At 41.8% G+C, this 23,753-nt stretch overlaps 1 protein-coding gene across 1 annotated transcript in view; it reads left to right on the forward strand.

Annotated features, from left to right (window-relative positions):
- LOC121282453 (ADP-ribosylation factor-like protein 13B) overlaps window positions 1-3,520 on the forward strand; it is a 71,643-nt gene extending 68,123 nt beyond the window's left edge. Inside the window, exons 11-13 of the mRNA XM_041196159.1 lie at window positions 106-229; window positions 534-728; window positions 3,449-3,520. Of these exons, the coding sequence (XP_041052093.1) occupies window positions 106-229; window positions 534-728; window positions 3,449-3,520 (391 nt within the window). The remainder of the gene's footprint in view (window positions 1-105; window positions 230-533; window positions 729-3,448) is intronic.
- Window positions 3,521-23,753: the final 20,233 nt, after the last annotated feature.

The raw sequence follows: 23,753 nt of genomic DNA on the forward strand, positions 1-23,753 counted from the left end.
GATAGCAGAGAGTTATGCACAATATGGTTGAGTTTCAATCATTACTTTTTTCCACATTAATAAGTGGATATCAATTTTTAATGAAAAATGAAATTTTACTGACAGAGATGGATTAACTGCAAGTGAAACCAAACCTAAGCAACCTATGATGATCAGCAATCACCAGAACGAAGCCTTTTTGAATGATGAAGTCAACTATCAAAATCTGCATGGTCAACAGAAAAATATGGTAAGGCTTCAATGGTATTAGTTCAGGTAAAAGTACGTCCCAAATTTGCTGGAAGCTACTTAGAATCAGGCCTCAAGGGATGCTTGGCCATAATATGATAGAATTTTACATTGAGTCTGATAGTGACTTAGTCGAGTCTAAAACCAGGGTCTTAAATCTAAACAAAGCAAACTATGCAGCTATGAGGGGCAGGTTAGCTGAGATAGATTGGGAAACTACATGAAAAGATATAACAGCTAGCAAGCAGTGGGTAGCATTTAAAAAATTAATGCAAAATTTGCAACAAATATACAGTTCTTTAAAGAGTAAAAACCTTGTAGAAAATGTGATCCAACCACGGCTAAAAAGAGGAATTAAAGATGCTGAAAGATCAAAGAAAGAAGCTTGTAATGTTGCCAAAATGAGTAATAAACCTGAAGATTGTGAGGATTTTCTAATTCAGCAAAGAAGGACCAAGAAATTGTTACAGAAAGAGAAAAGAGAATATGAGAGTAGACTAGTAAGAGACATAAAAACAGATTGTAAATATTTCAGTAGGCATGTAAATACGAACAGATTAGTAAAAGTTAACATGGGCCACATCGAGGCAGAAACTGGTGAAATTATAATGGGGAATACAGACATTTCACTTTAAAAGACATTAAAAAGTACTTTGTTCTGGGTTCACAGCAGAAGACACAAAAAAGCATTCTGGAAATAAAGGGCAACCAAGGGTCCAGTGAAAGTGAGGAATTTAAAGAAATCTGTTTAAGTAAAGAAATAATACTGGAGAAATTACTGGGACTAAATGGCAACAAATGGTCAGGACTTGACGGCCTACATCTTAGGATTTTAAAAGAGGCAACTGCAGAGATAGTTGATGCATTGGTTTTGATCTTCCAGAACTCATGGAATTCTAAAACAGCTCCCAAGAATTGAGAGGTAGCAAACATAACCCTGCTATTTAAGAAAGGAGGAAGAGAGAAAACGGGAAACAATAGGCTTGTTAGCTGAACATCAGTGGTAGGCAAAATACCGGAATCTGTTATTAGGGATGTGGTAACAAGGCCTTTAGAAAGTCATAAATTGCTGTTGACTCTGCTTAACCATATGATGAAAGGTAATTGAAGTTGACAAATCTGTTTTTTGAGGATGTAGTTAGTAGGATGGATAAGCGGGAGCCAGTGGATATAATGTATTTGGATTTTCAAAAAGCATTCAATAAGGTTCTGCACAAAATGTTATTACACAAGATTAGGACTCATGAGATTAGGAGACTTTTTCGCATCAGTTGAGGACTCTTTAATGGACATAAAATTGATAGTAGGAATAAACAGGTCATTTTCGATTGACTGGCTGTAACTAGTGGAGCACCGCAAGGATCAGCACTTGGGCCTCAGCCATTTACACTCTACATTAATAACTTAGATGAGGGGACTGAGTGTAAAGTATCCAAGTTTGCTGATGATGCAAAGTTAGATGGGAAAATAAGTGGTGAGGAGGACACAAAGAAAGGCTGGTAGCTGTGCATTGTTCGGCAGCACCACTGGGAGTTGGTGGTTCCTGACAGTAATTCACTCACATATGGCCTAGGATCACCAAGAGACAAGGCCACAGTTAAGTGATGGCAGGATGGGATCACAGGATGCGATTCACGGTGGAGAAAGGGGTGGTGAGGCGGGTCAGCAGCAAGGGATGAAGGATGGCTCTCAGTGGGCCCCCTCCTTCCCAATGTTGAGTCCCTTGATCAGAAACTGAGTGTCTTTGAATCGGGGACCCTCCCACACCCATCCACTCCAGCTGCCTGCAAGCAACCCTGTCAGCGTTTGCTTTTTGGGTTTCCTGCAGTCCTCCACCTGCTGCTGGGTAAGGGATGAAGCCCTTAAGCGAGCATTAATTTCCCACTTAAGGATCTCAGTTGTTGTTGGGGCAGGAAAGCGGAAGGGTCCCCATCCACCACCCTCCCATCTGATTAATGCATCCCACCACCAAACTTACTTGGGAGAGGGCATTAAATTCCACCCTTCCGCAGAGATACTCCTGCGCCATCACCATAATCTGGTTGGGGCTTGTAAGGAAATGTTCACACTTGTAGAAGATTGACCGCCATGTGTCTGGCTTAGTTAGAATGTGGAGCAAGGGCTGCTCAAAGGAAACTACAGTCCACTGTATTTGGATCACACATAGATTAAACCTGTTAAACTGTGTCAAATTATACAACACTTAAGTCTGTGCTTGTAATGTCAAAATAGCCCAGGATTCTTGATAAGTTATTGCAACTGTTGTGTGATGAAATTTCAGGGAGTGTTTCATAATGTTGAAATTATTTGCAAACTCTTTAAAATAGATATGGATACAGAGGTTGACCTGATATGAATGTTCCATGGTATCTTGGTTCCCCAGGGCCATTAGGTAGCACTGTTAGATGTTTTTAGTGGTATTATTATTGCCTAGAATGGGAATGCAAATTTAAAATGAGCTGGTAGATGTGATATCAGCTCTTATGGGCTAATCTAGCCTCATCTCTCCTCTCCACATAAACCCTTCCAGGGTTTCATGTCAGACCCAGGAAAGTGAGGTAATATAGTTGAAGTGATAGATTTTAAGGAGGTAGTGTTGAGGATTTAGAAAAGGATTAACAAGATTAAGGGACAGGTTTCCAGAGTACTTGACATAGTGGTTGAAAATTCTTCAGATGATAGTATGGAGAGAGGGGAATAAACAGCAGACCAAAAAGAAAGAGTGGGGATACAACAAGACATAGCACTGGAAGGGGTTGATGAGGTAGGAAGGAATAAATTTTGGTGATATTTGAAGACAAGAACAAAGGTATGGGAGGCTGGCTGAATTAAGGTTTTGATTGAGGAAGATTCTATGCAAGTGGCAGAGGTGGAGTTTGCAAAAGGTGAAACTAAGGGGATTTCCCACTCTAGTGTCTGGAGAAACACTTTGGACTGTCATTAGATACATTACTTATCCAAACTCCGACTGACATGAATCTGCTGTTGATTAAATAAAAATCTTAATGTGGCAGCAAGCTTACATAAATTTTCAGTTCAAATATAGAAAAAATATTCACACATATATACATTGAGAGTTCCTGAACAGACCATTTTTGTAAATCACACTCCACAACCTGTGAGTTCAACTGACAAAGTTCTGACCTATATCATTTTAATATATGCAGAGTCCATTGTTCATCAAGATATTCCTCTTTGAATAATTTTCTTATGATTTTAGATGGAGATTGACATTTTTTCATTACACAGCCAAAATAAGAAGATAATTGAAAAACTAGAGTTGCTACAGTAATTTCTCAAGGTTACTCTATTTTTTTAAAAGTAAATTAAGTTAATTAATGATTTCTTACACATATTTCAATGGTATGAGCAGACAAGTATGTATCATGCTGCTTGTTGGGTCGGTTAGGGAATGATAGCGGAAGGTGATTGTAATCAAGAAGGTGCCTCTTCTTATACCATTCAGAGTTACTCTAGTAGCAAAGGAAGATGCAGAATTGACACAATCTGTGGAGCTAAATCTGGTGTAACAAAGAAGGTCACATGGAAGCAGAAGGTTGAACTGGAAAGTATAGAGAAAATAAGTGATTAAATAACATTAAAACACCCACTACTAGCTTGTAGAAGTAATGAAAATCCATTCAGTTTTTAAAGTGCAAATGCACTACATAATACTGGAAAGCATTTACAGATTTGTAAATGGTTCAGTACTGAAATGGGAACCACCAAATTAAATGTGGAAAAAGGCAAAAAGATAACATTATGTTAATCTGTGTAATTTTGAGCTGTTTTAAGATTTGAGCATGTCATTTAGATTGAAGCCACACTGAGGGAGTGCTGCATTGTCAGAGGTGCCATCTTTTGGATGAGTTAAACCATAACCCCATCTGTCTGTTCTGATGGATAGAAAAGATCCCGTGACACTATTTGTGGAAAATTAAGGAATTCTCCAAGTGCCCTGGCCAACATCCATCACTCCATCAACAGGTTATCTGGTTACTTATCTCATTTTCTATCTTTTAGAATCATGCTGTATACAACATATTTACCTCCAATACAGCAGTATCTGTATTACCAGAAGTAATTGGTTGGCAATGGGTTAGCTGTTGGTTTATGGAAGCACAAAGGATCTGGTTAGGCTCAGGGCGGGAATTGAAGGGATGGGGCAATGGATCATGCGAGGAAACCCCCCCCCCCCGCCGCCCCAAACAACTTCCTCCCCGACCCCAACCCCATAGTCTTCAGCAATGTCTTAAAGGAGGAAAAAAAGGCAGAGAGGTATAGGAAGAAAATTCTAGAATTTATGGTGTAAGCAGCTGAAGGCATGACCACCAGTGGTAGAACAATTAAAATCAGGAATGCTCAAACGGCCTGAATTAGAGGAGCACATTCAGCCCAGATATTTTGAATGATTATAGGGGTGGAGGAAATTACACAGACAGGAAGGGGTGAGGCCTTGGAGGGATTTGAAAATTAGAAAGAGATTTTTTTAAATCGATATGTTGCTTAATCAGCAGCCAATTTAGGTTAATGTGCAAAGGGGTGATGGGTGAATGGGATGGTGCGAATTAGGATATGGGCAGCAGAGTTTTTAATAACATCAAGTTTACAGAGAGTAGAACTTGGAAGGTCAGCCAGCAGTGCATTGGAATAGTCAAGACTATATAGGTAAAAAGACATAGATGAGGTTGTCAGCATAAGATGTGTTGAGACAGGAGTAGAGTCAGGTGATCTTATAAATAGGCAGTCTTAGTGATGCATGATCAGAATATGAGTTCAGAAACTCATCACAATATAAAATATGACACCAATTTTGTCAAAAGTATGTTTCTTCCTCAGACAGATGTCACCTGTGACTGTGGGATGTTGTTGCATAGACTGAAGATAATAGATTCAGTTGTTCCAATATTTAATTGGAGAAAATGTATACTCATTCAGAGCTGCATGTCAGACAAGTTATCTGACAATTTAGTGACCATGGAGTAGTAGAGAGAAAGAAGATGGTGACATGGAGCCGGTGCCATTAGCATCCTTGTGCAAATTGGCACTGTGTCATGATAATAGTTGATTGTGGTAGTGGGCTCCAGTATTAGATACTATACTGTACTCTGTACAAGTTAGGGGGGGTCACCTGACCTGGGGATGGTAGGTCAGATAGTACATGTTGGAGCCTGTTTTGATAGAATTCAGTTTCTGCAGATATGTGTTTATGTTAGGAAAATGTGTTATCAATAAAGTTAGCTCAGCTACAATGTTGACAGCCTGTGTGCATCATTGAAACAAAATACAAGACAAAGGGGAGAATCTTCCAGTCGGCGAGTGGGAGTGGGGACCGCTCGCCGACACGTAAAATAATGCAGGATGACGTCAGATGGAACTCACAACATCACCCTGCTTCATTTTCATTTTCAGGTTGGTGGGGGCTCAGCCGAGTCAGCTGTATGCCCGCCGACCTGTCAACAGCCTATTAAGGCCATTGATAAACCAATTTAGGTAATGACAGGGCTGCCCGTCCAACCTTAGGGTTGGCAGGCAGGCCGGGAGCCCTGGCGGGATGAGGTTTCATGAGGGTTTTTAAATATTTAATAAAGGTTTCAGTAAAAGTGATGGACATATCCTAACACTTGTGACAGTGTCACATAAGGGGACATGTCAGGGAAATTTTTTAAACATTTGTCTTAAAAGTTTTAATTCCGTGGCGATCTCCCCGAGACAGCAGTTAGCCTCAGGGAGATCAGTGCACTCTCTGGAGCGCAAGCGCGAAAGAGCACACTCCCGGCTGAGGGAATCCCCACCCACCCGCACAGGGAAATACTTCCTGTCGGACTCACACTGGGCGGGCCTTAACTGGCCTGCCTACTTAAAATAGCGGTGCGCCCCCAATAGGGGGCACCGATCAGAGGCACGCCTGCACGTACCCATGCCCACACTTCCTCCCCGGCAGGGGGAAAATTTTTCCCATAGTGTCAGAAATAAACTAAATGCAACAATGCAGGTTCTGAAACCACCGACAGAGCTCAGTTTGGAGGGAAATCTCGCTGAAAACTGGAGGAGCTTCTGGCAGTGATTTGAGCTGTACCTCACAGCAATGATAAAAAAAACACCCTCCGGTACAGTCTTCCACCTTTCTTCATGTAGCAGGGGAAGCAGCCCCAGAAGTCTATAACACATTCATGTTTGAAAGTGCTGAGAAACAAAATGAATTGAAAGAAATAATCGAAAAATTCGAAGAGTACTGCAGCCCTAAAAAAAACATCACATATGAAAGATACTGATTTTTTACGTGCATGTAAGGCAGTGACAACATTAGTCATTACACAACTGAGCTGAGAAAATGAGCTAAATTGTGTGAATTTGGAGAACTTGAAGAATCACTCATCCAAGATAGAATAATTTGCCGAATTGCAAATGACAGTCTGAGAGAACGGCTTCTGAGAGAAGTTGATCTCACGTTGGAGAAAGCAATAAATATCTGCAAAGCGACAGAGACAACCAGATGGAATGCCAGATCAAACAGATGACAGAAGATGATAAGCTGCACACAGTCAAGCAGTTAGATGCAGTTAAACAGGAACAGCCCCAGAACAAATACAGAATCTGAACGTAAAAAGAACAAAACTGCTATGAAAACATTTAAATGCAGCTGATGCAGAACAGAGCATTTATCACATGGTTATCCAGCCTACGGAAAGCAGCGTAAGAACTGTGTTAAACTAAATCACCTCGCTTAAGATGTGTAAATCAAAGGAAATGCACACGATTGACACAGACATTGAAACTGAACTTTTCGTTGGTGCAGTAACAACAAATTCCAAAGAAGAGAATGAAAGGTTGATTTAAAAATTGCCAACATGATGGTTAATTTCAAGCTTGACACAGGTGCACAAGCAAATGTCATTCCCATAAGCTTGTATCATGAGATAAGCAAAGATAAACAGCTAACTAAAACAAAAGTGAAACCATCTACTTATACAGGTGAAAAAATTGCAATAGAAAGCCAGGGCACACATAAAGTGAACTACAAAAAACAGTTCCAAGCACTTCCATTCATAGTGGTGAAAACTGATGCGAACCCATTCTTGGAATCAAAGCTTGTGAAAATCTAAAGCTGATCAAGACAATAATGACTGTTACCATTGATGACATCCTGTTCCAGGGGATTGTTTGCCTAAAAGGAGAACACACCGTCAAGACTGACGAAACTGTGACGCCCAAAATACACCCTTCCAGGAAAATACCATTAATGCTGAGAGATCGACTGAAAACAGAGTTGGACAGAATGGAGAAACTTCACATCATCAAGAAAATTGAAGAACCAACAAAGTGGGTTAATCCAATTGTAATTGTAGAAAAATCACATGGGAATCTGCGAGTCTGTCTGGATCCCAGAGTCCTAAACCAGGCACTACAAAGGGAGCATTACCAACTGCCCACAGTAGAAGAGATCACGTGTAAGCTAGCTGATGCTAAATACTATTCAGTCTTGGATGCGAGTTCAGTCTTCTGGCAGGCCAAGCTGGATGAGCGCAGCTCCTATCTCTGTACCTTCAACAACCATATGGGCAATACAGATTTTTCTGCTTACCTTTTGATCTTAATTCATCTCTGGAGGCTTTCCACAGAACAGTGAAGCAGCTGCTTGAAGGATAAAAATGCATGGAAACCTATATCGATTTATGCTTTTTTTATTCTTTCATGGGATGTGGGCTTCACTGGCTGGGCCAGCATTTATTGCCCAATCCTAATTATCCTTGAGAAGGTGGCAGTGAGCTGCCTTCTTGAACCGCTGCAGCCCATGCAGTTTAGTTACACTCACTGTGCTGTTAGGGAGGGAGTTCCAGGATTTTAACTCAGTGACACTGAAGGAACGGCGATATATTTCCAAGTCAAGATGGTGAGTCACTTGGAGGGGAACTTCCAAGTGGTGGTTTTCCTATCTCTCTGCAGCCCTTGTCTTTCTAAAAGGTAGTGGTCATGGGTTTGGAAGATGCTGTCTAAGGAGCATTGGCGAATCCCTGCAGTGCATCTTGTACACAGTACACACTGCTGCTACTGTGCATCAGTGGTTGAGGGAGTGAATGTTTGTGGATGGGGTGCCAATCAAGCAGGCTGCCTTGTCCTGGATCATGTCAAGCTCTTTGAGTGTTGTTGGAGCTGCACTCATCCAGGCAAGTGGGGAGTATTCCATTACACTCCTGACTTGTGCCTTGTAGATGGTGGACAGGATCTGGGGAGTCAGGAAATGGGTTATTTATCACAGGATTCCTAGCCTCTGACCTGTTCTTGTAGCCACAGTATTTATATGGCTAATCCAATTCAGTTTCTGGTCAAAGGTAACCCCCAGGCTGTTGATAGAGGGGTATTCAGTGATGGTAATGCCATTGAACGTCAAGTGATGATGGTTAGGTTCTCTCTTGTTGGAAATGGTCATTTCCTGGCACTTGGGTGACACGAATGTTACTTGGCACCAATGTTACTTGCCACTTGTCAGCCCAAACCTGGATATTGTCCAGGTTTTACTGCATTTGGACATGGACTGCTTCAGTATCCGAGGAGTCGCAACTGGTGTTGAACATTGCGCAATCATCAGTGAACATCCCCACTTCTAACCTCATGATGGAAGGAAGGTCATTCATGAAGCAGCTGAAGATGGTTGGGCCGAGGACACTACCCTGAGGAACTCCTGCAGTGATGTCCAGGGGCTGAGATGACTGACCTCCAACAACCACAACCATCTTCCTTTGTGGTAGGTCTGACTCCAACCAGTGGGGAGTTTTCCCCATGGCCCAATTGACTCCAGTTTTGCTAGGGCTCCTTGATGCCACACTCAGTCAAATGCAGCCTTGATGTCAAGGGCAGTCACTTTCACCTCACCTCGGGAGTTCAGCTCTTTTGCCCATGTTTGAACCAAAAATGTTGGTCTGGGCAGCCTCATAAGGAGAACATGTCCACAGACAGAGGCAGGTGCTGGACAGAGGTAGAGAAAGGAACCTCAAGTTGAAGAAAGAAAAGTGCAAAATAGGTCTTCATGAAATCAAGTACTTGGGACATGTGCTAACAAGTGAGAGACTGAAGCCGGACCCGAGTAGAATCGAAGCTATCATGAACATGCCACCCCTATAATGTAAGAAAGACTTGGACAGGTTTTTATGAAAATTCATTATGAACATGTCAGACCTGACTGTACCTCTCAGAGATCTTCGACAAAATGAAGTGGAATGGCACTGGGAACAAAGTCACCAGGAAGCTTTGACCAGTCTGAAGAGAACACTAACCCAGGCACCAGTGTTAAATTATCACTATGTCAATCAGCCGGTAAAAATCTCAGTCTTCAAAAACTGGCCTGGGAGCTGTCCTCTTGTAAAATGAACTACCAGTGGCATACACTTCAAAGGCAGTGACTGACACACAGCAAGGGTATGCCCAAATAGAGAAAGAAATGTTAGCAATTGTGTTTGGTCTAGAACACTTATCTGTGGCAAAGATATAGAGGTACAGCCTGATCATATGCCTTTGGAATTATACTTAAAAAGCCCCTGAACTGTGCACCACCAAGAATGAAAAGATTACTAATGCAACTGCAGAAGTACCAGGTCAGAGTTAAATACAAACTGGGCAATGAAATGTACATCATAGACACTCTGTTATGTGCTGGCCCACACATTGGATCGGAGCCCCTCCTTCTGTACAGCGCATATATGAAAGTCATCTTGGCTTAGAAACATGCAGGAGGAGAGCTCGAGATGTAATGTATTGGCCTGGAACGGGAGCATGTATCGGGGAAATGGTGAATGTGTGTGCAGTGTGCCAAAAGTACAGTAAATCGCAACAAAAAGAATCATTTCAACCACACACTGCTCCAGAGAGGCCCTGGCAGAAAATTGGAGTGGACTTGTTCACATTTGACAACAGTGAGTACTTAATAGCAGTAGATTATTTAAAGTTTTTTGAGTCTGTGATGCTGAGAAATGATACTAAGAGCATCACTGTAATAAATCACTTAAAATCAATTTTTGCTCAATATGGCAAACCTGAAGTGCTCATCTCAGATAATGGTCCACAATTCTCAGGCTCTGAATTTCGCAAATTTGCAGAGGACTCCGAGTTTTGCCACACTACGTCAAGTCCCAAATAATCCAACGGAATGGTGAAACATACTGTGCAGACCTTAAAACACCTGTTGAAGAAGGCAAATGCGGACAGAAGAGACCCCTACCTGGCTCTGCTAGATTTCAGGAATACTTCATTAGAGGGCACTTGATCATCTCCAGCACAGCTCCTGATGGGGAGAAGACTTAGAACTAAGCTTTCAACTATGCCCCAACTGTTATTTCCACAGCCAGTGAGCTACAGTGTGCAGGACCTGCTCAAACTGAAGCAGCAGAAGCAGAAACAGAACATTGATCAAGGTACCCAACCTCTGCCTGACCTGAACATGGGAGAAACAGTGAGGATTCAGCATGAAAGGATCTGGAATCCTGCTGCTGTCACAAGAATCACAGGAGAACCAAGGTCTTACATAGCCCAGACTACAAACAGACAACAGTTCAGCAGAAACCTGAAATTCCTACAGAACACAAATGAAACACAACCCTTCTCTGAACCAAAAAGTGTACCTGAAGATCAAAACCCAGAATGCACCAAGTGAAGCAACAGGTATCCAGACAGAGTCTGAGTCCTGAAAACTATCCAAGGAACGATAGTGACACAGAGCTAGAGAAAGCCCCGTGTCCTTCAAAATCACCTCTGTCACCATTCAGAACATTCAGTGGAAGAATTGTGAAAAAAAACAAGGGGCAGGATTTTACACGTCGGAGAGCGGGGGCGGGACCCGCTCACCGACGCTCGTTGACCTCGGGGAAGCTCCCGACGTCACCTTGCCCCATTTAAATTTTCAGGAAGGCGGGGGTGCAGCGAAATCAGCTGCGCGCCTGCCTACCTGCCAAGGCCAATTGAGGCCATTGACAGAGTCAGTTAAGTAATTAAAGGACCTGCCCATCCAACCTTAAGGTTGGCGGGCAGGCCAGGAGCCCTGGCGCGAACTAGAAAAAGCATGAAACCTCATCCACAGGCGGGATGAGGTTTCATGTAGGTTGTTAAAAATTTTAATAAAGTTTTTGTGAAAATGATGGACATGTCCCAACTCACGTGACAGTGTCACATGAGGGGACATGTTAGGGAAATTTTACTTTTCTATTTTTAGGTTTTTTACGTTTTGAGCTGATCTCCCAGAGGCTGCACTTAGCCTCAGGGAGATGACTGCGCTCTTTCATGTGCATGTGCAAAAGAGCGCAGTCTCGATTTTGGGATTCCCCCCGCCCGCACAGGGAGCACATAGCACTTCTGTGCGGTTGTAAGGCTGGGCGGGCCTTAATTGGCCCACCCTCGTAAAATGGCGCCACGCCTCCAATTGGGGACACTGATCGGAAACGCGCCAGTGTGCACCCGCCCTTCAACTTCGCCCCCAATGGGGGTGGGGGAAATTCAGCCCAGAGATACAGAGATCAGTAAAAGACAAAACAGACTGATCAAAACAGAATGATAAAGAATAGATAAGAGACTTTGTGGGCACTTGTGTACAAAAGTTTGTTTTTTTTAAAGGGAGACATCATGATAATAGTTGATTGTGGTGGTGGACTCCAGTATTAGATACTATACAGTACTCTGTAATAGATATGGGGTCAACTGACCTGGGGTTGAAGGTCAGATAGTGCATGTTGGAACCTGTTTTGATAGAATTCAGTTACTGCAGATATGCGTTCATGTTAGGAAAATGTGTTATCAATAAAGTTAGCTCAGCTGCAATGTCAACAGCCTGTGTGCATCATTGAAACAAAATACAAGACAGTTTGGGCGATGATGCTGAGAGGCAGAACATAGTTGAGAATACTTGCACAGGTCTTCCCATCTAATACATGAATGAAAGCATAAAAAGATTGAGGTTCTGGCTAAATTCAAGTTTATATCTTTGTATTATATTAGTTCATTTTAAATCTATTGCATGCATAATAGTTTATGTACTGCACTTTGAATTGAATTAATAGCTGCACTAAGCTGTAATCTCAGAAATGGCACTGTTTCATTTAATTATTTTTCTAATCTCTTACCAGCTTGACTATATATCAAAGTGAAATCTTATTGGTTCAAATTGTTTTATCAGGGGGAGGAGGGGAGAGAGGTAAGAGTTTACTTCTGGGTTTAGATTACTTAAGTGCTCCATATGTTCCCTATTGCAGGTCCCCTCCCACCCACAAAATTCCTAGAAATCTATAAGCTCTAATGCTTAGATGAAGGAAAGGAAAATTCCTTACTGCTGAATTCCTGAAAAACTTGCAGTAGTAGCAATGGTGACCATGGTTGGGCCTTCACTTTCAATCAAAAATGGCAGCCAGAAGTCCTCCAGCACTAATAACTGCCCCAATGTTCCTGTAAAATAAAGAAGTATTTCAATGGTGATGACTGAGGAAAATGATACAGCGAGGAATGCAACAAGGCACATCCCTAAAGCACTTCTTGTCTCCATCCTACACATCTCCAGATTGATAGGGAAGGAAGGAGAGGTAGGCACTCTAAGCCACATTTGTAATTTGAATGTGTATGGTTTAATATAATTTGGAATGCAATTGAGGTTGGGGCTATGAATTAGGCTCTGCTATAAAGGTCACTGACACTGTACTGAGGTCAGGGAGATCCTGTATCACTACACCAGGAACCAGAATGAAATAGCTATCCCATTGTGGTCAATGAAGAGGCATTTTATTATTTAATTCTTTAGTCCTTTGGTTGATTACTGAATTAAGATGCATTTGTGAAAAAATTACTGAATGTGGCCAACTCAAAGTGTTCAATGTTTTGAACAGAGAATTCCAAAGGTGAATGCAGTTCACATCGGCCAAATGGAACATATCCATCACGCCCAAATGACAAATGTTCCTCAAACTAAGTTCAGGTTTGGAATTGTTTTGTGTCTTGTTTGTCCTTTTTATGCACAATTAGACCAACAATTGTAACTATTAACCTCTGCATCAGCTCTTTATAAACTTTATAAGCACATTGAATTTGGAGTGGGAAATCATTATAAGCACGCACTCATCCTATCACACAAAGGGCTTAAATGTAACCAAGAAACTGGTTCTGTTAGGTCACTTAGGTATTGGAGCAAGATTCCTTTGTTAAAATTGGACTGTGAGGCCCTGGATTTTTTTTTTTTGGTATTGCTTTTGCTGTCATTAATGGTTTAAATTACAATGCCTCTTTCACTTTAGGGTAATATGAGCAAATTTTAAGACCGACCTCAGATGGTTTAAATTCAATGATCCTGGAGTATTTTGGCATTTTCACTTCGGAAGCTTTACTCTAGAAAGAATTGGTTTATCTCAGTTGAATAGGACAACAGACAGGTTATGCAGGAATGGGTGCCTTAATTTTAATATAAATGGTGGCTATCTTATATAAGATCTGATCCCTGAAAACCTGTCACAGCTAGGATTCAGTGTGATTTCAGTTACTGTGAATATTTGCCCTCTGATGGTGAATTTCTGTGTGACACCAGGAGTCTACAGAATATTATACTGCATCATTGTTAAACATCATTTCCATATAAAACACATAAATGTTTCTTTTCTCGATTACAAACATCTTCTCAAAACCCTCTCCCCTGTCCCTTCAACTCCAACAAGTGCAAGGAGCTCGTGGACCTCTGACAGAGTTTGTCGTCATATGCCTTCAGATCATCTACAGAGGATGTAGATGAACTGACAGAAAGCTGTTCAGCCTTGCTCACCTGAGATCCAAGACAAAGACGTGCCATGTCCTCATCAGAGAGTTGCTCTACGCTGATGATGCCGCTTTGACATTCCATACTGGGGAACACCTTCAGCAGCAAATAGACAGACTCTCTCATGCCTATAAGAAGTTCAGTTTGACCATTAGCATCAGGAAGGCAAAGGTCATGGCCCAGGAATGTGCCAAATGGCCATCTATCAGCATTTTAACGCCGGAGGTTGTTGATAGCTTCACTTATCTAGGCTCCACAATCACTAGCAATCTGTTACTTGATGCTGAAATTAACACACGTATCACAAAAGCTACAGCTGTTATGTCCAAGCTGATTAGTAGAGTGTGGAACAACAGCAACCTGACTGAGAACACGAAACTGCGACTCTGCCGAGACTGCACCCTCAGTGCGCTCCTGTGCAGTGATGAGATCTGAACAATATCTGCTAGGCAGGAGAAAAGGCTGAACTGTTTCCATCTTTGCTGTCTCAGACATTTCCTCAGCATCTCTTGGCAGGACAAGGTCGCCAACTCAGAGGTCCTGGAGTGTGCTAATTCCATCAGTATACACTCATTGCTAAGCCAATGACATCAGCATTCGCTTGGCCATTGTCATTGAATGGATAATGGCTGTACATTCAGAGACCTTCTGTATGATGAACTGGCTGCTGGGTCATGACCTCCTGGGTATCCATACCTCTGCTACAAGGATACCTGCAAGCGAAATATGAAGATGGCAGACATTGACACTGACAACTGGGAGACAGTCACTGACAGCTGTAACATCTGGAGGCTGACTGTTTGGAGGGACATTGGAAAAGGCGTGCAGAAACAAAAAGTTCAGCTGGCCAAGAAGAGGACCCAGAGAAAACAGGGGCCAGTGAACCGTGCACCTTCTCAACCCAACTGTCTTCCCCTGCAGCAAATACAGCAGAGACTATGTGCAATGTGGGGGTCCTGAGCCACCCTAGGAAATGCTTAACAGAGTTGGCCACCATGGCGTAAACCATTGTCTTACAAGAAGAAAGGCTGCCACCAAGATTGACAATCCAATCTGCTGCTTCTGTTGTGTCCCTTCCTTCCACTAGCCCACCTGGGCAAACCTTCTTTTGATGCTTCCCCTGCTGTAATCCTGAAATCACATATTTCTCTCCTATCTCCTCCCATGCCCTCTATGAGCTTATCTTGTCCATGAAACCCACTTCCTGTTCCCCAAATCCTATTTCCACAAAACTGCTGATCACCCAACTTCTCCTCCTTCTCCCCTTTAGCCAATATTGTAAATGGTTCTCTTTGTTCAGATATTGTCCCTCTCTTCTTTTAAATCTGCATCATCACACCTCTCCTCAAAAAACAAACTCTTGACCACAACATCTTGCAAACCATGTCCTCAACTCCAACCTTCCTTTCCTCTCCAAAGTCCTAGAAAGTGAGGTTACCTACTAAATCCATTCCCATCTTTCCCAGAACTCCATGTTTGAATCCCTCCAGTCAGGTCTCTGCCCTTGCCAAACAGCTCTTATCAGAGTCACAAATGACATCCTTGTCCTTCTCAACTTGTCTGTACAAGCTGACACAGCTGGCCACACCATCTTCCTCCAATGCCTGTCCAGGTGGATGGGTCTGTTCTCACCTGGTGCCATTCTTTTCTATCTAATCATAGCCAGAGAATCACTTGCAATGGCTTCTCTTCCTGTTAATGTATCATTCTCTCCAAGATCCCCTGTGGATCAATCCTTTGTCCCCTCCTATTTGACTTCTACATGCTGCATCTCAATAACATCATCCAAAAGTACAGTGTTTACATGTACACTAATGACACCTAGTTTTTTTTTAATTCATTGACGGCATGTTGGCTTCACTGGCTGGGCCAGCATTTATTGCCCAACTCTAGATGCCTTTAGAAGGTGGTACTGAGCTGCCTTCTTGAACCACTGCAGTCCATGTGGTGTAGGCACACCCACAGTGTTGTTAGGAGAGTCCCAACTCTCTGTCTTCTATTAGTTAGCCAATCCTCTATCCATGCTATTATACTACCCCCAACACCAAGGGCTCTTGCCTTTTTAAGTAGCCTTATGTTTGGTACCTTGTTGAATGCCTTTTGAAAATCCAAATATATTACACCTACTGGTTCCCCTTTATCTATCCGGCTTGTGACCTCCTCAAAGAATTCTAATAAATTTGTCAGGCATGATTTCCCCTTCATGAAGCCATGCTGACTCTGCTTGATTATGTTATGCATTTCTAAATGTTCTGCTATTACATCCTTTATAATAGACTCCAACATTTTCCCAGTGATGGAAGTTAAGCTAACTGGCCTATAGTTAACTGTTTTTTGCCTCCCACCCTTTTTGAATAAGTGTGTTGTATTGGCAGTTTTCTAATCCTCTGGAACTTTTTCAGAATTTAAGGATTCTTGGAAGATTATTACCAGTGCATCCACTATCTCTGTAGCTACTTCCTTTAATATCCTAGGACGCAGCCCACCAGGTCCAGAGGACTTAGCGGCCTTTGGCCCCATTAGTTTCCCCAGTACTTTTTCTCTAGTGATAATTATTGCATTTATTTCCTCCCCCAACCTTTTACCCTTGATTATTTAGTATTTTTGTAATGCTATTAGTATCTTCTACCATGAAGACTGATGCAAAGTATTTATTCAACTCCTCTGCCATTTCCTGATTCCCCATTATTATTTCCCCAGCCTCATTCTGCAAGGGGCCAATGTTCACTTTGGCCTCTCTCTTCCTTTTTGTATATTGAAAGAAGCTCTTACTGTCTATTTTTATATTCTTTGCTAGTTTATCCTCAAAGTTTATTTTCTCACTCAGGAGCTGAGTGGCCCTGGCGGAACCTAAACTGGGTGTCAGTGAACAGATTATTGCTAAGCAAGTGCCGTTTGATAGCACTGTTGATAGCCCCTTCCATTACTTTACTGATGAGCTGTACCTCAGGTAGCTGTACCTCAATCACCATTACTTCCTTTAAATCATCCACATTTGCTAAATTACCAGGTTGCTTATCCAACATCCACTACTGGATAAGCAGAAATTTTCTCCAATTAAAAATTGGGAAGATTGAAGCCATTGTTTTTGGTCCCCACTCCAAACTCTGTCCATAGCTACCGACTCCATCCCTCTCCCTGGAAGCCTTGGTATCACATTTGATCCCAAGCTGAGCTTCTGACTTAATATTTGTGCGATTACAACGACCGCCTATTCATGTAACATCAACTGGCTTTCTCCTTCATCTGCTGAAACCTTCCTTCATTCATACCTTTATTGCCTCTAGACTTGATTTTTCAAAACATTTCTGGCTGGTCTTCCACAATCTACCCTTCATAAAATTGGCGTCTTCCAAACTGCTGACCTGCATTGGCACCTGGCCAAGCAACGTCTTGATTTTAAAATTCTCATCTTTGTTTTCAAATTTCCCCATAGCCTCACCCCCTCCCTATCTCTGTAATATCCTCCAGCCCCACAACGCTCCTGGATATCTGCGCACCTCTAATTCTGGCCTCTTGAACACCCCCAATTTTAATTGCTCCACCATTGGTGTCCGTGCCTTCACTTGCCTAGGTCTCAAGCTCTGGAATACCCTCCATATGTCTCTCTACCTTGATTTCCTCCTTTAGGATACTCCTTAAAAACTTACCTCTCTGACCAAGCTTTTGGTCATCTGACCTAATGGGCAGAATTTTACGACAGCGGGATTTTACACTGCCGCCGTCGCCAATGGCATTTATAATGGCCCGCCGCATTTTACGGCCCTGTCCCCGCTGAAACGGGGCCGTAAAATTCTGCCCAATATCTCCTTTTGTGATGTGGTGTCATACTTTGTTTAAGAATGCTCCTAAGGAGCACCTTTGGATGTTTCGTTATGTTAAAGTTGTAGTATAAATATAAATTGTTGTGTATAGATATAAAGTACATTAAAAGTTTCTTAAAGGAAAATTAAACTTTTTTGAAAACATATGTGCTCCAGTAAACCTTTCCTATATAACACAATACTTACATTAACACTGCGGTCCAATAAAATTTTATAACCTAAAGGAAAAAGGTGCCATTTTAAAAATAATTAATGATGTTATTTTCTTTATCAGTTACCATCAGCCTGTATCAAATATTGCCCAAGAGAATTTTTCACCTCCAATGACACACGCAAGTTCTTCACACTACGAAGGTCAGCATTCTATTCCCCAATTCCACCCAATAAATGGATATCCTGAACAGAATTATAGGATATCTCCTATCACCATTAAGAGACCTGAGGTAAGCCAAACAAATCAATCCCTGCAATAATAATGTGCACCTAAGCTGTTTTTAGCCAAAGTTCCTAGAATCTCCCGCAATTAAACAATACCGGCATCTCAGATATCTATAATCAATCCTAGTTTATACACATACCCTGAAGAAAATGGAATTCTCTTGTTGTTTTAGCTTTGCTACCTTCAGTTTTACATTAAAAGTGTTTAGATGCTGAAGAAATATTGTTAAACTGTGCTGCAAAAGTCATGAGGTAATTTTAACAATTCAGGTATAATTCAGGTAGATCTGGTTCTGAAATGTTTGCAGGACTTTCACTTCATGAAACTTTTAGATACACTATTTAATCAGTTGTATTATTTCCTCAGAAGCAGTGTAAGGCATAATAGGCTTAAATCAAAAGGTTGTATTGCTCTGGAAAGCCATGTCATATTTTTGCTTTGCAGATGATGGGGATTCAGGTTTCGCCTGCAGTGGGACCCAGACAAAATTTCGGAATGAAACAATTAGACCAGGATCCAGGTTATCAACAATTCTACAACCCTGTCTGACATGGAAGGTCTCAATATTAAGGAGCGAAAATGCGCCAACAAGGGAATCTGACCTCTTTTAAGCACAGGCATTGCCAGCAACACTTGCACACATAGAAAATTAATTCAATTAAAAAATCAATACATAAATTAACCATCAATAAACGTCACAATTATGAAATGAAGTGCCACACTGGAGATTATGGAACAGAGCTCTCTAATGATGTCAATAATGACAAATAAAGATTTTCTGAATATTATGCTTTTGAAAATTTGTGCTCATGTTATGTATTCATATTAAGACGGAGTTAGCACAGGGAATTTAACTCTTTCCCATTTAAGGTACAGAAGCCTTGATTTTAAATCCCATTGGGAATTGTTTGGGTTGGAAGAGAAACCATCCACCCCTCCACAGCCTGAGGCCTGAGAAATTTTAGCCGCAGGCCTTCATCTCCATGAGCCCTGTCAGTTCCTATCTGCATTGATGGGAGATTCCAGTTGGTCAAATGTCGGCAGCAGGATTATAGAAGAAGGAGGCTGCTGACTGGGTCTATGAGGATCGGTCAACAGCAGCTGGCCATATGTTTAGGAGGGAACAGTAGGGAGGAGGCATTTGCAGTTTGGGGAGGCAAGCCTAACTCAAGGAAGATTTAAGGTTTCCCTGTGGGGCTCAGAAGGGCATTCTTGTTCTTCATGATCCAAATGGAAAGAAAAAAAATGACCACAATTACTTGAATGGAAAGGGAATCAGATATGGTGCATTACATACAAGGCAATCTCCTGTCGCCAGTTCCCTGCCTCACTGACAAATTTAAAATGTACTCTTAAGTACATTGTTGCTGCATTCAAGAAAGAGTTGGAGGCAAGTTAAAAGTATTTACATAATTCCTGTTTTCATTCATAAATAGTTTTTCTGCATTGGTAACGCCATTGGTCTCTTTCTGAGGCTGTCTTTTTATGAGATTATTGCTTGACTAAAGAAAATGTTAACAACAAGGTCATAATTTGCAATTGAAAGAAATAAGTCTTTCTTTTTAAGATATATATAATTGTTTAATCTGTTGCTTGAGCTGCAAAGTAATCATTACAAGGTAACCAATGAGAAACATGAATATCAATCAGTACAAATTAGACAACCATAAATAAATCTATCATTTTCTAAATGTAATTCCATTTAATTGTAAACACATTGACTGTTAAAGTCATATTATTCAAACAGCATATCTGACTGATATTTTTTAATTAAATTTTCTTCCTCCTCTCCTGAAAGTAGTGTTTCCATTGGCATTTGGTGCTTCTTCTGACTGATCGCTTTTTGGACATATGTCTTAACTTGGTCCAGTGGCAGCACTCTAGTTTCTGAGCCAGAATTTTGTGGGTTCAAGCCCTGCCTTAAGACTTGAGTGCATAATCCAGACTGACACTTCAGTATAGCACTGTGGGGCTGCTGGATCATTGGAGGTGACATCTTTCAGATGTTATGTTAAACCCATACTCCATTCAGGTGGATGTTTGAAGAATCGTTCTTGTGAACATTTAGCTCTTAACCAAGAATGGGTTGATTATTTATCCCATTGCTGTTTGTGGAATCTTGGTATGTGAAACTTGGCTGTTGTGTTTACCTGCAAAATAATAGTAGCTACACTTTTTTATGACCAAGTTCGGAGAGGTGAACAGATTCCTCTCTTTTTCACCCCTGACGTTGGCTATAACAGAGTTTGAATTTTAAAAAGTGTTAAGTTTTCAATTCAATAGGTATTTGACCATATGTAAAGCTATATGAAGAAATAAGCCAGCCAGGTCTCTTGAGTTAACAACTAAGGAGTTAGTTTTATTGTTAAAAACTCACTCAGGTCAAAATATAAGACCAATTAAAAATGTAAGAATGCATCCCGAATCCTGCAAAACACACACACACACACAAACAGGCCAGAGCAGTTTACAGGATGGAGGAGGTGGCACTGATAAGAGCTACAGTTCATAAGAAACAAAAAAAATGGTCCGACGTTCCTTTAGTGGTCTTGAAATTTGAGGTGTTGCAGCCAATGTGAGTTGGGTTACTTTTCTGGAGAGAGTCTCTTTTAATTCATTCATAGTACGTGGGTGCTGATTGCAAGGCTAACATTTATTGTCCATGCCTATTGCTCTTTAAAAGGTGATGGTGGGCAGTCTATATGGTGTAACTACAACCACAGTGCTATTAGGGAGGGAGTTCCAGCAGCGGGGGAAACTTTTCATTGGTGAAACCCACGGGCAGCTGACAATGCTGCTCTGTGGATGGTCTATTAAAGATCACCAGCTGAAAGTGATATTGGATGATGTCCTTTACAATGCATAGAAGGGAGGACCAACCGAGCCTGCAAGTTTAGCCAAGTCCCACAGAGTGGGGAGTACAATGGATTTTGCAGCCAGGCACGAACACTGTTAGGAGGGTAGGGTGGCATGCAGCTACTGCTGCTCCAAGGCAGGCAGGGAGCAAAACTTGTCCCAGGATCCTGAAGGCTGACTGCAAAATGCTAGTCAAAGTCCTTTAACTGGTGTTAAATGGCCCTTAACTTGCTTGATCGGATAGTTGCCCCATGGCCCTGAGGTCCCTTCCATCCTCCCTCTGCAAATGACCCAAGGCAGGAAGAATCTGGGGAATCAGCACACAGGCTGTATATTGAACACCCGCTACAGTTGTAGGTGAATTAAAAATTCTGTAAGGACTCTGTCAGAAAACACTCTGATGGACCCACATTTGGATAATCCTGACACCATCCTTTAGGCCCCTTATTTTCTGAACTTAACTGACTGTTTCCCACCACCATAGGCCCATCACACTTCATTCCTCCAAGCCCCTGACTCCACACTCTATTCATCGCTGGATCCCTTTCCCAGTCCTCCAGGCCCCTGATCCCAATCCAAAAACACCCTCACCAGTGAGTCACCTTTGTCTGCTCTGAGCCTCCATGCAAGAGACCATTCTCCTGCTCCCCTCCCCGTGCCATAGAGTTAAGCAAGGAAAACTGCTGATCTAACACACAACTGCAAAAAGCTGACAGGCGCATGCCATTTTTAACTGATCATAAGCCGGGTGCCACGAGGTTTTCATACACTGCTGACTTTATCTTGAATGTCGGACGTAATTTTTTAAAGTTTTATGTTAATAAATATTCATGACATGCAAATATATTACGAGTGGGAACCAGCCAAAGGCCAGTGAAATGTTGAACATGCTGTTGAATTTATCTCTGCATCTCACCTGTGGTCAGGAAACCAAAATTTCCCGTCCCACCTAATTATGTCATCCCGCGTGCCACCTTTTCCATCCTTACAAGCTCCATAAAATCCTCACCACCCACCGCCCCCCCCCACCCGCCCAACCCAAGTGTGGGCTTCTGACCCCACCCCCATTTGAAACTGACAGGGGAGGGGTTCAGAAGCCCGCAGCGAAAATCCTGCCCTGGGAGTGAGTACGAGATGTGAGTAGCACATTTTGCAGGGTTGAGGCTAGATTTTGGATGCATTTCCCTTTAAAGAATATAGGACTATCATAAGATTTTTAAAATATAATGCAGCAATTTCAAAATACTGCTTGCTATCCATGTTATTTTGTGCAAATCAACTGTTACCAATAAGTTTTCAGTGGCTGTTACCTGGCACCAAAATGGAATGCCATGGCCATTGATGACCATGAGAAAGGAGAGAGTATTTGATCCAGAACTAAATGAAGCTACTTTCTGGAGATATAAAATTATCTCCGGCACCCAGATGAGCATTGCAAATGATGGTTTATGACATCTTAAACATTCAGTTCAACTACTGCCTTGTAATAATTTCTTACATTATATATTCAAGATAGTGATCTTTCCTGTAATTCATTATCAACAATGGTTTGGGACAGGTCAAATATCCTTTATCTGTAAATCCAAAAACTAAACACATCCAAAAACTGGATTATTTTGAACCTTATTGATCTTTAGCACGGGAAGTCCCTGACCCAAGCCAACAAGACCCAAGCTGACATTAACCTCGACGACCACACCCAACCTTTAGCGCGGAAAGTCTAGTTGTTTGCTTTACTTTGTGCACAGTTGTTGTGAGAGTTTTTGCTTTTGACCCAAACCCTATCATGGCAATTAAGTTCAACCAAGAAAATGTTGCCCCTCGGGCAAATAACGATGTCTGATCCAAATGGAATCAGCAAATCTTTGGGAGTACAGGTACAAGTGCTGAGTCTGGTGTGCCAGAGGCTGCTTTCCCTTGCTTCACAAACTGTCTAACATATCACTGAGGGACACAAATCCTTCTCTCCAACTCCCCATTACTAGCTAGGTTTCCACAAGTCACTACTTATCCATCCTAACTATATCCAAAAACTGAAAATATACCAATACCGAAATGCATAGATAAAGATTACTCAACTGTAATTCTGCACTTCAGCATTAATTAAAGAATCTTTTGCTAATACATCATCAAATCAATATTCCTTAAAGTCCTAGATCAGATGCTACCTTGAAACAACAATCGAACTGTTACAGCAGAACTAAAATTGTAAAGAAACAGCAACACTTTGATTAAAAAAAGGCTACAGATTCTTACTGGAGAATTCAGGACAATGAACATGATATAGATGGTAGGTGTAAGCTACTCCATTTATACTGACACTGTTCTGGTCTTTTATCTCCTTGGCCCAGATTTTCGGTCACAGATCGGGTGCATAGAGGTGGGAGAACTCCCGGTTCCACCAACCCAACCTCTAAGAATGTCTGCCCGAACTTCCAATTTTTGGTCCACTAGGGGGAAGGGGATGTGGGCAAGAAGAGGAGTTTGGGCGAGCAACCCCAGAAGTAGTGAAGAGTCGGAGGCTGGCCCGGAGTGGATAGGGAGACTTGGGCACAGATAAGGAATTTTGGCACAAGAGGGATTGCAAGAATGGGGTTGAGTTATAAGGGCAGCGTGAGCATGGTAAAGG

This window comes from Carcharodon carcharias, chromosome 9, assembly GCF_017639515.1.
Source record: "Carcharodon carcharias isolate sCarCar2 chromosome 9, sCarCar2.pri, whole genome shotgun sequence".
In the NCBI taxonomy this organism is placed as follows: domain Eukaryota; kingdom Metazoa; phylum Chordata; class Chondrichthyes; order Lamniformes; family Lamnidae; genus Carcharodon; species Carcharodon carcharias.